The sequence below is a fragment of the Lithobates pipiens genome, unplaced genomic scaffold, assembly GCF_037356315.1.
Source record: "Lithobates pipiens isolate NorthernLeopardFrog02 unplaced genomic scaffold, aLitPip1_a1.2 Scaffold_13, whole genome shotgun sequence".
Classification (NCBI taxonomy): domain Eukaryota; kingdom Metazoa; phylum Chordata; class Amphibia; order Anura; family Ranidae; genus Lithobates; species Lithobates pipiens.
Window position 1 is genome coordinate 241,356,752 of NW_027507718.1, and position 16,424 is coordinate 241,373,175.

The window sequence follows — 16,424 nt, forward strand, 5'->3', positions numbered from 1 at the left end:
GCCAGGGGTTTAGACATTAATGGCTGTGTGTTGAGTTATTTTGAGGGGACAGCAAATGTACACTGTTATACAAGCTGTACACTCACTACTTACATAGGGTTGATTTTCTTATTTCCTATTTGACAGCACTTGACCAATTGCTAAACAGCAGCACTGTCACATGACAGGAAGGGATGTGATTCACATACTGCTCCATAACGGGAAGTATAGGGTATTTAAGTCCATGTGGCAGTGCACTTACTCCTTCAATTGCCCCCAACCCACCTCCCCGGACAGGTGCATGGCCAAGGAATTTTATACTGGGGTGGGCTGAGCGTGAGGGGGTACTCAGAGATCTGCTTTACTCTTCATTGACAGTGCAAGGCAGTGGGCACATCCTATTCTCTCCAATAGCCCCTTTCGAATCCGCCCACTGTTGTGTGCTGTCAATCAAAAGTAAAGGGGACCTGATGGGGAACTCGTCTCTCTATTTCCCCATCATGCTCCACCCATCCATTGATAAGTCATCACACAACATCATCCCCATTTGCATTTAGCTTTTGCCCAGTGAATTGACAGCTAAATGGGGTTGGGGATACAGCACTGTGCAGGAAGCTGTCACATACCGCAGTGGTTCTCAACCCTGTCCTCAGGTACGCCAAACAGGCCATGTTTTGGGAAGTTCTCTTAGATAAAATAGCTGTCCAAAATACCAAGCCATTGACTCTGATTTAAAGCACCTGTGTAAGATAAAGGAAAACCTGCAAACATGGCCTGTTGGGGGTACTTGAGGACAGGGATGAGAACCACTGACATACAGTACATGATAGCTTCCAAGCACAGAACTGCCTCACTCTGAGTACTGATGCACCTATCTATGGCAGCTCAGAGCGGGTCTTATATACTGATATTTTCCTAATCTAAGATTTGGTTTAACGCTTTAGGAATTTGTAGCTGTCAAAGCAACAGGTTTTCAACCCCTTGGAGCTGGAACCTCCCAGCCCTTTAAGGGGGTTTAGGAGGCGGGGTTTATGATCATGTGACAGCTAATCACAGTGGTCACATGTTCAGAAAGCTCCCGCTCAGAAGCAGCAAGGACCTTTCCATTAGCCGCAGGCAACTGTGCCAGGAGCATACACGTCGCACGCTCTTGACATAGCTGTTTTTGCACTAATGCCCACAAATATGTGGCTGGTTGGTGCCAAGGCTCACCCACCAAGTGGCTGCATATTTGCATGTAGCCAGCTCCAAGAGGTTAATTGGCGATAGTAAGAACCGGCTGAATTTGCCACACGTGTTGGTAATGTTACCAACACCTGTGTAAATGTTTACCTGAATTAGGCGCAAGTAGTTCCTAACAAAAACTACCACCAGAAAACAGTTTTGAATACCCCTGTATGGGTTCTACTGTACACTTCCATGCAGTGGGAATGAGAAGACCAGGCACCAGGGGTAAACATTATGACTGGATGTGGCTGGACAGAGTGCCAGCACTGAGTATGGAGGTTATGCCCCGTACACACGATTGGAATTTTGGTCGGAAAAAGCTCTGATGGTTTTCCTGATGGATATCCGGAGGGATTTCGCTCAAGCTGTCTTACGTACACACGGTCACACCAAATTCCGACCGCCAAAAACTCAGTGACGTACAACACGTACGACGGGACTAGAAAAAGAAAGTTCAATACCCAGTAGCCAATAGCTTTAGTCTCGTAGTTGAATCTGAGCATGCGTGAGTTTTTGCACGTCGGAATTGCATACACACGAACGGATTTTCGGATAGGAACTTTTTCCGACCAAAAAATTGAGAACATGCTCTCAATCTTTTTCTGGCCAAAATTTGGCCAGCAAAAGTTCAGTGGAGCATACACACGATCGCATTTTCCGACCAAAAGCTCTCATCGGTCTTTTGCTGGCCAAATTTGCGATCGTGTGTACTCGGCATAAGCGGGTGGTCCTAAGGAGGAGGCAAAAAGAGTAAGAAAACTTTCAGAAAGTGTTCTAAAAAATGCAAATATACTTTTAATTAAAACTTGTGACTTGTGACTTAATATATGGTGGTATACTTTATATTGTTCACACTGAAAGTCATTATAATTGACGATCATTTTAAAGTCAACCTTCTAGAATCTAAAATAACTGTGACAACAAAGGATCAAGAGTAGAACTCATAATCTGTGTTTTATTATAAAAATATCCAATAAAAATATATTGAAACACATTTTGCCAGAAATTTAAGTATATTTTACTTTTAACATTTTTTTTTTTTTTTTTTAATGAAGCGCTGTTTATTGAAAAATATAATTAGCACACAACAATGAAGAATATTCTTCCACGATATAGCTTACTTTTAACATATTTGAAATGTATGCACATTTTCTGAAGATCTGACAGTTTTAAAAAAAAAAAAAATAGGGTTAATGCTAACACATTGTTGTTTATATACTGTATATGATTAAATTGGTATTAAACACAAAACCAAAATGTATTATATTGCAGCTTACCAATCATTAGATGTGGTAAGTGCATCAGTTTCCTTTTCTTTGGCTTTTTCCCCTCTATTTTCACCTGGTGATTTGGCCAGTAACACACATCCTATGTTAGTGACTAGTGAGACACACCTCTGGAGGAATGAGAAGAGGAGGCACAACAGGCAGCATCATTATCAGTCTGGGGGGAAGGTAGTGTTAAATTTATTGGCAGAACCACTAACAAAGTGAAGCCAAACTCCAGCTCACACTTTATTATCAGTTACAGCTGTTTTTTTACTTTTGAGAAAAAGGTTTTACATAAATAAATAAAAGCAGATCATTTTAATCATCATGCCAGTGTTAAGTGGTTTGTCCCGTCTATGTAAACTGATACATTCTGCTGGAGAGCTTGTGCTTTTGACTTGCTGGCTGAATCACCAGATGAAAATAGAAGAAAGAAAGACTAAAAAAGGAAACTAATGCAGCCACCACATCTAAGAATTGGTAAACTACAATATAATCAATGTTTGCCTTTGGGCTTAATGCCACTTTCACAATAAATATATGCATCTATTTATCATCGTTATTTTTCTGTAGCAAAAAGTTTTTTTGTGACTGATTTGACAACGAACATGCATTAATTTTATCCAAGTGTGGGTAACACACACAACCAACTTTACATTCAATACCATATACGGTATAATGTCTATTTATGGCTCAGTGTCAAAAGTTGCATTCAGTTAATACATATAGTATACAGTGCATGTGATCAATCAGAAGCTCACCATGAACTCTTTACAATATATTGATACTTTATTGAATATGTAAACACATTCACGCAATTGTTTTCTGTGTCTTCTTTGATCATTGTGTCTTTTTTGCTCTGATAGGAAATAAAAGCATGTTACTATTTTACAGTAATCTATTGATATTGTATATAATGATCAGCTTTTTATATGTTAACCACACATTATTTTAACTAACAGATAAGTGTATACAAGGATCAGTCTTTCCTTACTTCCTTCCTGCTCTGTAAGGCTGGGTTCACACTTGCTGCAGCCGTGGCTCGCAGCAGGGGGTGCGGTGCATCACTGTTCACCAATTCAGGTGCGAATCAGGTCTGAATTTTTGCCGGAATTCAGACCTGAATCAGAACTAAAGACGCACAGGACCCTTTCCATATGCAGAACACGGCAACCTCCGGAGCTGTGTGAACTGGCTCCATTGAGAGTCAGGAACACTCTCCAGTCATGTAAATTGGATGCGGGGGAAACCCACACCCATTTTGCATATATGTGAACCCAGCCTAATAAAACACCTGTCATTTCATCAGGTTTGTATAAAAGGGTTGCCTATGAAGTGTAGTAAATTGCAACAAATAATCTTAGCACAATCTAGCTGGGTTCAAAATGTTCAGATGACAGCCCATAGTTTTTCAGGATTGAAGAGATCCTTAAATTAAAGAAGAGCCCCAGATATTGTGAAAAAAGATCAAAAGTCAGCAGCTATAAATACTGTAGCTGCCAGGAATCCAGCACTGTCATCACCTGGGCCAGTTATTTGCAGTTCTTTGGATCCCTGGCGCCACCATCTTGCTTGTGGGAAGCCGGCTGTTACTTCCTGGTGTTTCACAGCCTGCTTCCCAGTGTGCATGCAAAATATGCACTGTGTTTTCTGAATGGTCCTTCATAAATGGTCCCAGGTGGTTGTGGGCAGAGAGTTGAGTGGAAGTGGAATTGTTTACATGTGAGAAATAGGTACCCGCTCCCAGAAAAAAAGAGTTTACAATATGGAGAGAGATGGGGGGAGGCAGGAGGATGAGCAGAACTTCCCTTTTCAGGTGAAGTTTTGCTTTAAATGTTAGCACCCTTCTTTAACACTTTTACACATAACCTACAACCTAATGCTTACACTTAAGCCATTATATGAAGTAATTGTGTAAGGAGGGTAGTCACGTTCTCCAAGTTTCCCTCTCTCGTTGGGCACCAAGGGAGGGTCACACAAAAGGCTCCCCCTCAGGTGGGTTCTTTGGGCTATGCCTGACCTTGCTCACCAATGCCCAAGGACCTGGCAGGAGCTGCAGTCATGTGAAAATTCAAACATTAAGATGGTCAGAGATGAGCCACATGTGTGCAGTACCCAAGATATGGAGTTCCCTCCTTAAAAGAGAAGTCCAGCTACAGCTCGTTTGGCTGTACCTCTCCTATGGATCACAGGAGTGCAGTTCATTTTGCACTCCTGTGACAAGTTTTCAGCAGAGAGCAGGCCGAAGTCTGCTCTCTGCTGACATCACAGAAGTCAGTACAGGCACCGCAACAATAAAGTCTGGATCCGCCAGGTGCCTGGACTGACACCTGACTTAGCCTCTCAATGAGCTGCTGAGAGCCTGACCTAGCTGCCCACACCCCATCCACGGCCCAGCGCTCCAATGAGCGAAGAGGGAGCAGGGCAGAGAGCTATGACTGACAGTCAGCAACTCTCTGCTTATGGAGCTCTGAAAACTGAGCGATCAGCAGTGTTTGATTGCTTGGTTCTCAGTGCAGAGGCGCCGGGGGACAGATGGGCCACTGAGGTAAGTATGATTCCTAAAAAAACAAAAAAAACCTTTACTTCTCTTAAGCTTCTTCCTCCCATGTCCTACCCATTTGTACTGATGTACGTGTTGCATTTGGACGAACAGGCTGAGCCTCTGCCCACCAATCATCATACCTCTGTTACCTCACTCCCAGTAACAGAATGGGGTCCCACCAAGCACATAGTGTGGACCTCATACATGCTGTCACTTAACTCTTCTCTTTCCATAACAAGTGACCAGGCCATAGATCTCTGTAACGTTAGTTCTTTCCCAGTGACCGACAGAGATTGAAAGCTAGGGAGGGAGTCAGGGCACTGACCCCCTTCACTCCCAGAGAACCTGTCACCTAACCAGGTACCATACCAAAGACTGTTTGTTGTTTCTCCTTACGGTTGTAAATTGTTACTTCTGCTGTAGTGTGATAACTGATAGCTGATAGCTGATAGCTATACTTTCCAGTGTAAATGTGTAAATGACACACATGCTTGTTGGAAATCAATGCAACATATATTACACTTGGCTTTTAAGTAGATAATTAACCTACCTTTTGAGAATCTTGCTGATTAGTCTTTTCACCCACTTGGCTTCTGGAGTTAAGCAAACATTGGACCCACGCTTTAATGTTACACTGCAAAGGTGGATATACAATGGTGAATTGGGATATTATTTGATTTCTGTAATCCCCTGCACACAGTGTGGTGATGCTCATCAATTGTTCTTTCAGCAAGCTGGGGGCAGGTTGATATTTCAATCTGTGTTCCTTAACTTACAGTAAGCTGCAAGACATCACTGGTTAGAGAATTGCAACCGAATCCTTATTTGGGCCAGTTAAGATCAACAGCCAAGGGTGTGGCAAAAAAACAAGGATCGTTGTATAATTTCAGTAGGGTACCTAGGGGTAGGTGGTCCACCCAAGATGCAGTCATCTGAGGTGTGCTCTAGGACTGCACCCTCCACCTGCTTAGAATGTTACTGTTATGAAGGGGCCCCTGCAAATCTGTGGGTCACACTGCCTGTGACCCTGAAACTTCACTGGCATAGCGGTAAAGGCAGAACTTAAATCTGAGAAGCGCAAGGCCAGAGCCAAGATGAAGCTTTAATAGGCCTCTCATCTTTGACATAGCTGGGGGAAGCCTGGATGGGGTCCCTCACCCTCTGTTCTAGGCACCGCTCTGTCTTAAACTTGGTAAGTGGTTATATGGGGAATAAAGGTCCTGGGAAAAGTATGAGGAATGTTTGGCTGTATAAAGTTGCAATTGCCCTTTTGTTGTGCACATATTGTATTGTAATGCTTGACCATGTGCTGGATGCATATTTCCCCTTTTTTTTGTGTGGTTGGGGGGGGGGGGGGCTGACAGAAAAAGGAAAAGGAGAGGAGGAGGTAGAATTACAAGTGACACTGAATGTGTGGAGGGATAGGTTGGATGAGAACCAATGAAGAGTACAGCTGTGGAGACCAAGGGAGTGAAGTTTTTTGAGGAGAAGGGGGTGGCCAATGACTGTTGGTTTTAGCTGTTAGTGAATTGTTTGTGAGTTTTAGGAGAGTAGTTTCTGTGGAGTGTTGAGGGCAAAATCCAGACTGAAGGGGATCAAGAAGGTTATTCTCAGTGAGGTGGTAGCTCAGTTGGGTGTAGACCAGGCATTCAAGGAGGTTGGAGGTTAACGGGGGCAAATAGATAGGTTGATAGATTGTTAGATAGGTGGTTACTAAATCCAGGACTCTGAATTCACTATATATGGTTTCCCACAGAACATGAAAATGCAATTATTTTAGTAAATATAATCTGCTAAATACCTTTTCTCATCAGCAGCATATTGCAGTCTTGTGACTTCTATCAGTTCCTGCTTGAAGCTTGGAGGAGGAGTTTACATACTGCACTGAACTGTACTATCGAGAACAAGGACCCCTTACCCTCCGTCTGAACAGTGCTGTTTGTCTCTGTGCTGATCACATGCACTCTCCCAAGAAAAAAAATGCTCTAGCAATACAGACCAAACTGAGCATGTGCAGGCTGACTCCAATAGCTCTGTCTTATCCGAACCTGTTCTGGAGTCAGTGGAGGAAGAGGAGGATCTGTGCACATAGGGTCAAATAGCCTTTTTACACAATACAGAGGATTAACCCCTTAGGTTTCACATTGAGTATAACACACATGCTTTACTGCATACAGTATACAGGCTGATTTTACTGTTGTGGGTTTAGTAACACTTTAACACCCACCAAGTAACACTTGGTGGGATCCATCAAGGGTTTTTTAGGTATGAGGGGACCAGTACATGTTATGATAGTTGGGGAAGATGCCAAAAGAGATGGAGAGATTAAAGATGTGAGTTATAGTGTGTAGGATAGAACCACAGGATGACTTTAGTATTTGCTAGGGAACAGGGTTCAGGTAGTTAGGTAGGCAGTACATTTTTTTTAGCAACCTTGTCTATAGTTGCGGGGTCAAACAAGAGAAGTATTGAGTGTACCTGTGGGCATGGAGTGTTAGGTGAGGGAGATATCTGTACAGTGGAGATATCATCAGGAGCTGTATAAAATGTTATCTTTAAAGTGATTGATGATCTCTTGGGCAGTGAGTGAGTTAATGGGCGAAGGCAGTGGAAAACGAAGTAGAGAGTTAAAAGTAGAAAAAAAATGATGGGGACTGGACATGTAGGGTGTAGGGTGTTACATAGTAAATTGTGTTTACTATGCTTCAGTTTGTGAATGAACAGGAAGCCGCTCAGCACAGAGCACTTCCCATTCACTCGCTGTCCAGTGCAGCTGGGGCTGTAGATAAAGGGACTGGGGAATCTTTGTCCTGAGTCCCTTTCTCTTTATCAAAAGTGAGACATCAGAGGTTTGTTTAGACCCCTGATATTTCACTAAAGCCCCCCCCCCCCCCCTCACCAATGGGGTTTCTAAAAAATAGTAAAATAAATAAATAAATAATATTGTAAAAACAAATAAAACAATAACATTGTAAAAAAAAAATATATATATTAAAATAAAAAAACTACTGACATCGTTCACTGCTCTACTGGCACCGTTGTCTGCCTACTAACAAAGTCCACTGCCTTACTGTCATCATTCACTGTCCTACTGACACCAACCTACTGACACTATCCATATGTTTGTGAGCTTTGGGGTGTACATCCTAATGCATTTGGCTGCGCACCTATGTCGTTTCATGGTCATGGTATGTATGATGGTCTGGTATGTTTTTTGGGGGTCCCTATAGCATTATTTACAATAATGTAAATAAAGAAAGCTTACAGGAAAATGTGGGATTAACAGAATTTTAACCTATTTTTTTTTTTATCTTGTGAATGTCATTTTTGCTATACTACTTTGTTTACATAGTAGACATACACCACTTCACAGGAAGGTTTAGGGGACCCCCAGCAGGTTTCTTAAGGAATAGTGCATTTTTAAACTCTCTTTTCAGTCCTACATCCTATCACCTTCCAAAGCTTGCCGTCTCAACCTCCGCAACATCTTCAAAATATGCCCCTTCCTAACCAATGACACCACAAAGCTCCTAGTTCACTCCATGGTCATCTCTTGCCTCGACTATTGCAACTCCCTCCTCATTGACTTACCCATAGATAGGCTATCTCCCTTCAGTCCATCGTGAATACTGTTGCCAGACTCATCTACCTTACAAACAGCTTAGTGTCTGCTATGCCTCTCTGCCAATCCCTCCATTGACTGCCACTCATTCAACAAATTAGATTAAAAATACTAGGAGCCCCTTCACACTACAGTGCTGCTGCATTAGTGAAAGAACCGCTATCTTTAGTGGTGCTTTACTGCCGTTTTAGCGGTGCTTATCGGCCGCTAGAGGGGTGCTTTTAACCCCCACTAGCAGCCGAATAAAGGGTTAAAAGCTCCCACAAAGCGCCGCTGCCAAGGCGCTTTGTAGGTGCTTCAGCCACTTTGCCCATTGGTTTCAATGGGCAAGGGCACTTTAGAAGCGGTGTATACACCACTCCTAAAGCACCCCAAAGATGCTGCTTGCAGAACTTTTTTAACGTCCTGCCAGTGCAGCGCCTCAGTGTGAAAGCCCTCGGGCTTTCACACAGGGACTGCAGATGAGGCATTTTTCAGGTGCTTTATAGGCGCAATTTTTAGAGCTAAGGCCTCTGAAAAACTCACCCAGTGTGAAAAGGGTCTTATAGTAACTTACAAAGCAATCCACAACATGGCCAGCAGCTACATCACTAGTTAAAGACCAGTAGCTCAAATTTAGGTCTACAGTCCTTGCCTCTCCTTCTGCCTCCTGCTCTGCAGGGCAGTTTAACAGCTGTAGTGAAGGACAGGCATTCCTAGTCCCTGTACCCCAGTGAAAGCAATTTAGCACCAGTTGGCAACATGGTATACTCTTGTAGGTTTCCCCAGATCATGCATCTGCTTCCATTTTTGTTCTTGACCTAGTCTCAAAATACCAACCAAATTGTTCTCTTCATTCCTCCCAAGACCTCCTTCTCTAGCTCCCTCCTCCCATACTCGCCTCCAGGACTTCTCCAGAGCTTCTCCTATCCTCTGGAACTCTCTACCTCAAGCTGTCTGACTATTTCCAACTCTGCCAACTGTTGGTGCAATATAAGTTCTGTATAATAATAATAAAAATAATAATAATTTGTAATGTTGTACTTTCAGCATTATTACATTCACTGCTCCCTGCAAAACAGTAATTTTCATTTGTTTTTCTCCATTAAAAATGAAGAAAATTGATTTGACAGATTAAGCTCTCATTGACTTCAATAGGGTTTGGCATCTGAACTTTTGATATGTTCGGCTGCACCTTCATGAACCGAACCGAGGTGTTTTCTCATCTCTAATCCACACCAGTTTTTAGAAAATGAAATAACACACAATTCTGTATCTGTGTTTTCAACAGCCATACTTTTTGAAATCATATCTCTTGTAAAAGCTGAATCAGACAAAATTTGATCCGTGGGTGCCCCTGTCAGCACTACTCGACTCAACAAAAATGTATAGACAGCTCTAGAATACCTCTACTAAGTTATTTTAGAAAAAACGCATCAGAGTAGTTCTGTTAGTGATACTTACATAACTTCCACATTAGGACAATACGGCCCGCTATTAATAAGCTCCAGTTTTAGGACCTGTTGAATTTGAATGGGTTTTGATAGTGTCTTGACACACTGACAGCGCATATCTGTTGCCACTGTGAAATCTGCATTTGATAAACATTAAAAACATTTTTTATTAATCACAAATAGTGTTATGCCTCTTCAAAAATACAGCAAGTTTTGTACAGCTTATCCAAATAATCATACAAAGTAACGACCAGTTCTTACTTTACATGGAAAAAAAAGTACATCTAGCACACTTGTTTACTGTTTACATCTAAATACACTTACAGAAAAAGATTTTGCTAAGATTGCTCAATATGGTTGGAGTAATAGTGTGATTTTAACATGGGGTACTGCTTTATGTGCCAAAGATTATGTTATCGTGGAATCCAAGAAGAGAAATCTAGCCCTCGGAATAAAATCATGCACATACAGGGATTGTTCACTAATAGGCATCAATGTTCAGGGCAATCCCTTTTGCCACTTTTGTTGGAGAAAGGCATTGAGCCCAATGTCTGGCTATGCCTCTCTGCCAATCCCTTCATTGGCTGCCACTCATGGGGCACTGCTTTATGTGCCAAAGATTATGTTATCGTGAAATCCAAGAAGAGAAATCTAGCCCTCGGAATAAAATCATGCACATACGGGGAATGTTCACTAATAGGCATCAATGTTCAGGGCAATCCCTTTTGCCACTCTTGTTGGAGAAAGGCATTGAGCCCAATGTCTGGATACACATAAAGACGCAATAAAGGTTTATAATAAAATAACAGTGACTGCAATGTTGGGTATTGTGGGTACTGTAATATCCATCTATTTTTACATTTGGGGAGCCTTTACATAACATTAAATGGCAACATTTGTCAATAATCAGCTATTCCATGAAGCAAAGTTAACTCCCTCCAACGCAATGTACAGTGTTTTACTGTAAAGGTATTACAGCCATATATTCAACCAGAAGTTGGAGTCTAAAACTTGTTTTCCAGGCAAACCTTAACTTATGTAAGGATTTCAAATTCAAAAGGCATATTAGTTAAAGACCAGTAGCTCAAATTCAGGTCTACAGTCCTTGCCTCTCCTTCTGCCTCCTGCTCTGCAGGGCAGTTGGGAACCTACCCCGTAGGTTCCCAAAACTCCTAGATATTGGCCAGCAGTCTCTTGTTATCCATGACTGTAATTAGATTATATTTTGTTTTTATATTGCTCCGACTCATAACCATTATTTAGCATAATGTTTGGTGTAACTGTCATACATTTGTTAAAGAATTGTATCCACAATAATACACCAACTTTAAAGGAGTAAAATAAGTTACTTTCTAAATCAACCAATATAGCACAGTGGGTTGTGCCAATATATTGGTTGGTTCATTTTCTTTACCTATCAAAACTGAAACTACATATTTAATTAAAGGGATAAACAAGGATTTCGAGTGACAATCTTCTATTTTATATTGTTACTCTATGCAAGCTAAAGACAAACATATAGCAAGAAGCCTTGTTTCCACTTTAGCCAGCTTTCATTTTAAAACAATTAAAGTGGTTGTAAACCCTTACAAACCACTTTGACCTACAGGTTAGCCTAGATTAAGGCTTACCTGTAGGTCCAAGAAATATCTCCTAAACCTATATGGTTTAGGAGATATTTGCCTGAAGACAGGCACCACTGTCTACGGCGCATGTGCCGTAGACAGCGGCGCGCAGGCGCACTGAGCGCAGCATTTCCAACAACGGAGCTGTCGCACGTGTCGGCTCCCGTGCGCATGCGCGGGAGTGACGTCATCGCGGCTCCGCCGAATGACAGCGGCGGAGCTGCGAGACCCCACCGAAAAGATGAATGCGCCGGACTACAGGGGACAGCGGTGACATCGCTGGCTCCTGTGTCAGGTAAGTGACACATAATGGGCTACTATGCGATGCATAGTAGTCCATTATAGAGGTCGACCGATATATCGGCCGGCCGATATATCGGCCGATATTTGCCGTTTTTTAAATAATCGGCATCGGCCGATTGTGTTGATAAAAAGCCGATTCTACAGCGGGACTTTGAAATGACTTCTGTAAGAAGTCAGTGTGAGTTGCCTGAGTCGTCATAGCAACACTTTCCTCCTCTCTGGGCAGACTGCCAAGAAAAGAACTAAATGATACAATGTTTACACTTCTGAATGAATGAAGTCATCTCTGTGTGTAGAAGTTCTCAGTTTAACCATTTAAAGACTAAATCTTTTCTGACACTTGTTGCTTACAAGTAAAAATCCTGTATTTTCTGCCAGAAAATCACTTAGACCCCCCAAAAATTATATATATATTTTTAGCAGAGATCCTAGGGAATAAAATAGCGGTTGTTGCAATATTTTATGTCACACGGCATTTGCACAGAGGTCTTTCAAATGCATTTTTTTGGGAAAAAAATACACTATTTAAAAAATAAAAATAAAATAAAAACAGTAAAGTTAGCCCATTTTTTTTTTTTTTTTTGTCAAAGTTTTGACTACCCGTTTTTATTTAATATCTAGGTTTTTTTTTTTTTTTAATCTAGATCATACATACAAGTAAACTGATTGGAGGTTTGTTTTGTTTAATAAATGTTTAAAGCGGGAGTCCGCCGGGACTCCGCGTTTTTTTTTTTCTTTTTTTTTTTTTAAAGCCAGCAGCTACAAATACTGCAGCTGCTGACTTTTAAAATGGTGACACTTACCTGTCCAGCGCGCCCGCGATGTCGGCACCCGAAGCCGATCTCTAGATCGACACTCGAGTGCTGCCGCCGCCATCTTGGGTATGGGAATCAGGAAATGGAGCCTTTCGGCTTAATTTCCCGGTTCCCTACTGCGCATGCGCGAGCCGCGCTGCGCAATGAGGACGGTCCCCGCTGCCTCTGGGATCTGTGTGTTTCCCAGCAGGCAGCGGGGCACTTGCGGAAAGGGGCGTACATTACGCCCCTTTCCGCAGAGAGCTAGCCCGGAAGTGGGTGCAGTTACCTGGATTATCCAGGTAACTGCACCCCCCTCCCCCCTGAAAGGTGCCAATTGTGGCGCCGGAGGGGGGGAGGAATCCGATGAGCGGAAGGTCCATTTTAGGGTGGACCTCCGCTTTAAGTGTAAGAAATTTTCTGTATCACTTATGAAGGCTGCTTTCACACTGGATCGGGCAGACGTTGATGGTAAAACGCAAGTTTTAGCGGCTCTTTACCATCATTTTTAGCGGTGCTATTTGGCTGCTAGTGGGGCACATATAACCCAGCTAGCGGCCAAGGAAGAGGTTAAATGCGCCCATGAAGCACCACTGCCAAATCGCATTGCATGCGCTTCGGCAGTGGTGCCCATTCATATCAATGGGCAGGAGTGGTGGGGGAGGGGTATACACCACTCCAAACGTGCTGCTTGCAGGACTTTTTTTTTTAAGATCCTGACAGCGCATCGCCTCAGTGTGAAAGCACTCTGTCTTTCACACAGACTGCAGGGGAGCCATTTTGCAGGCACTTTACAGGCGCTATTTTTAGCCCAAAAGCGCCTTAAAAAACGCCCCAGTGGGAAAGGTGTGTTAGATCAAGGGGGATTAAAAATAAATAAATAAATAAAATAAAATCGGCCTAACATATCGGCCCAAAAAAATCGGCATCATATATCGGCTATCGGCCGCCATGATTTCTAAATATCGGCATCGGCATCGGCCAGAGAAAAACCCATATCGGTCGACCTCTAGTCCATTATGCTTTGCCTTTGCAGGGAATGAAAGAGGAAGTAAACCCATCAGGGTTTACTAATGCCCCGTACACACGAGCGGACTTTTCGACATCCAAACTCCGACGGACTGAGTCCGGCGGACTATCCGATCGTGTGTGGGCTGCAACGGACTTTAGCGAAGCTAAAGTCTGACGGACTTTAGAAATGAAGCATGCTTTAAATTTTCCCGACGGAACTCCGCCGGACCCGGTCCCCTTTGAAAAATCCGCTCGTGTGTGTGCTACTCCGACGGACTAAAACCGACGCTAGGGCAGCTATTGGCTACTGTCTAGGAACTTCCTACGTCGAATCCAGTCGTACGTCATCACGTTCGACTCCGTCGGAGTTTGGTGTGATGGTGTGTGGTCAAGTCCGTTCGGTCGAAAAGTCCGCCAGAACTCCGTCGGAACTCCGGCGGAACTCCGGCGGAACTCCTTTGGAGGTCTGTCAGACTTAATCCCTCTCGTGTGTACGGGGCATTACTCTTTAAGTCATAGTTATATACCAGTGAACATGACATTCACCAAACATTCACTACAGGTGAATCTTCCAGAGTCACCATCTGCAAATGTTAGATGTAAGATACATTTACTGCTTTATAAATATGCCCTCCAGTGATACGGTAAATAAAGCTAAATTTCTATTCAGTGATTTGTTTAAGTTATAGTTACAATAAAAATAAGTTTCTAGTACAGAGCCCGAGGATGAAAAATAAATAAATAAATATATATATATACATACACACACTATGTCACCAAATGTCTTAGTCCGAAGGTTCAATATTGAGTTGGCCTACCCTTTGCAGCTATAACAGCTTTGGTCCAAAAAGACATGGATGAGAGAGTTTGGGATGGAAGAACTTGACTGGCCTGAACCGAGTCCTGACCCCTCAACCCGATAGAACACCTTTGGGATGAATTAGAGTGGAGACTGTGAGCCAGGTCTTCTCGTCCACATCAGGGCCGGACCTCACAAATGCCCTTCTAAAAGAATGGTCAAACATTCCCATAGACACACTCCTAAACCTTGTGGACAGCCTTCCCAGAAGAGTTGAAGCTGTTGTAGCTGCAAAAAGGTGGGCCAACTCAATATTGAACCCTACGGACTAAGACTGGGATGTCATTAAAGTTCATGTGCGTATAAAGGCAGGCATCCCAATACTTTTGGTAATATAGTGTATATATACAGTATATATAAATACATTTTTTTTGAACAACAACAACTAGACCAACCATATAAAGGGACCATTAAGAAGAGAGAACAAAAAAGGTCTATTATGACTGATTAAGGTTAATCAATAGTAAAAAAAAAAGTGGTTAAAAAAGAACAGTTTTGTAAAAAAAATACTTTTTTGTTTACTTGCACGGTTGTGAAACAAAAATGATGTGTACATCGAAGAATAAAAAGCATTATTTATAACACTTTGTAACAATATGGTTACAGTGTATTTATGAATTAACCCCTCAAACAATGTTTTGCTTATGTCATGGCATTTAAGACGCAGGCCAGGATCTAGCTGTCAAACTGACAGCTGGTCACAGCTATTGGCATGGCAGTACCCAGAATAAAATCCTCTTGGTGTATGGGGTATACCCAAGGTATTTGAATAACATTCTTTGGGGTGTATATTTTTGATCTTTCGATGAACCCTAATCTTTAAGTAATAAGGATACAGCAAACAGCATCTTATGGTGGGCAGCTGATGATTGATTGGTTGCTAGCAGTTTTTGCACAATTCCAATAGCGCCAAAAAACAAATGATACCAAAACCATAACTGCTTTCTGAACTGCCTTATTTAGTATTATATTGCATATTTAGCAGTAAGTCAGCAATCTGAGCTTACACAATAAGACTTTACAGATAGCATACAATAAGAAAGCAAGCTATTTCTTACCATTTCCAAAGAATATACATCCAGTGAAGAAAAGGACCATAAGAAACACAGGAGGTGATATCATTTTAACCAGTGTGCCTATGCTGCAGATAAGAATTTGTAATCGAGTTGTGCAGCTTCTTGTTCAAGTTTACTTACTGGTTTCCATTCCTTCTTAGCATACTTTCCATCATGACTGAATTCTGCTTTTATATGTTCAGAATGACCAAAAGTTACATCATAACTTTGGGAAAACCCAAATATGTAGAATATGTCACGAGAGGAACCCTTAGGCTCCATACACACTGGAGCTAAAAAAAAAGCTGTTTCTGGATGCCAGATTGCTAGCACAAAACGTTGGTTGAAAACGTGATTTCATCTGCGTTTTGCATTGGTGTTAATGTACGTTCAGCATCGCTAGCTTTTAGCTGCGTTTCTCTGCCTTTATTCAAAATCAATGGTTCCCTATGGAAGCCAGAAAATTAACATGATCCGACTTGTGTGCCGAAGATGAAGGGGAACCCCACCAAAATGAATGAGACCCTTCGATCTGGTATGGATTTTAAGGGGAACCCTCTTCGCCGAAAAAATGGCGTGGGGGTTCCCCCCAGAAATCCATACCAGACCCTTATCCGAGCACGCAGCCCAGCCGGTCAGGAAAGGGGGTGGGGAGGAGCGAGCACCCCCCCAACCGTACAAGGTCGCATGCCCTCAACATGGG

The 16,424-nt window shown here is 42.4% G+C and overlaps 1 protein-coding gene across 1 annotated transcript; it reads right to left on the minus strand.

Annotated features, from left to right (window-relative positions):
- Positions 1–2,141: 2,141 nt before the first annotated feature.
- LOC143974739 (interleukin-8-like) lies at positions 2,142–15,895 on the minus strand. Its single transcript, XM_077476423.1, has 4 exons — positions 15,725–15,895; positions 10,085–10,211; positions 5,570–5,653; positions 2,142–3,333 (listed from the first exon to the last, which is right to left on the minus strand). The coding sequence occupies exons 1-4, from the start codon at positions 15,786–15,788 to the stop codon at positions 3,315–3,317; spliced, it is 294 nt and encodes a 97-aa protein (XP_077332549.1). The 5' UTR covers positions 15,789–15,895; the 3' UTR covers positions 2,142–3,314.
- Between the last annotated feature and the right edge of the window lie 529 nt (positions 15,896–16,424).

What these genes read in the sequence shown, in the direction of transcription:
- LOC143974739 (XM_077476423.1), bottom strand. Translation starts at nt 15,788, where the DNA reads ATGATATCACCTCCTGTGTTTCTTATGGTCCTTTTCTTCACTGGATGT. An exon ending in ATGTATATTCTTTGGAAATG is followed by an intron (nt 10,212 to 15,724) that starts GTAAGAAATAGC and finishes TATCAAATGCAG; the next exon opens with ATTTCACAGTGGCAACAGAT. An exon ending in TGTCCTAATGTGGAAGTTAT is followed by an intron (nt 5,654 to 10,084) that starts GTAAGTATCACT and finishes CCACCTTTGCAG; the next exon opens with TGTAACATTAAAGCGTGGGT.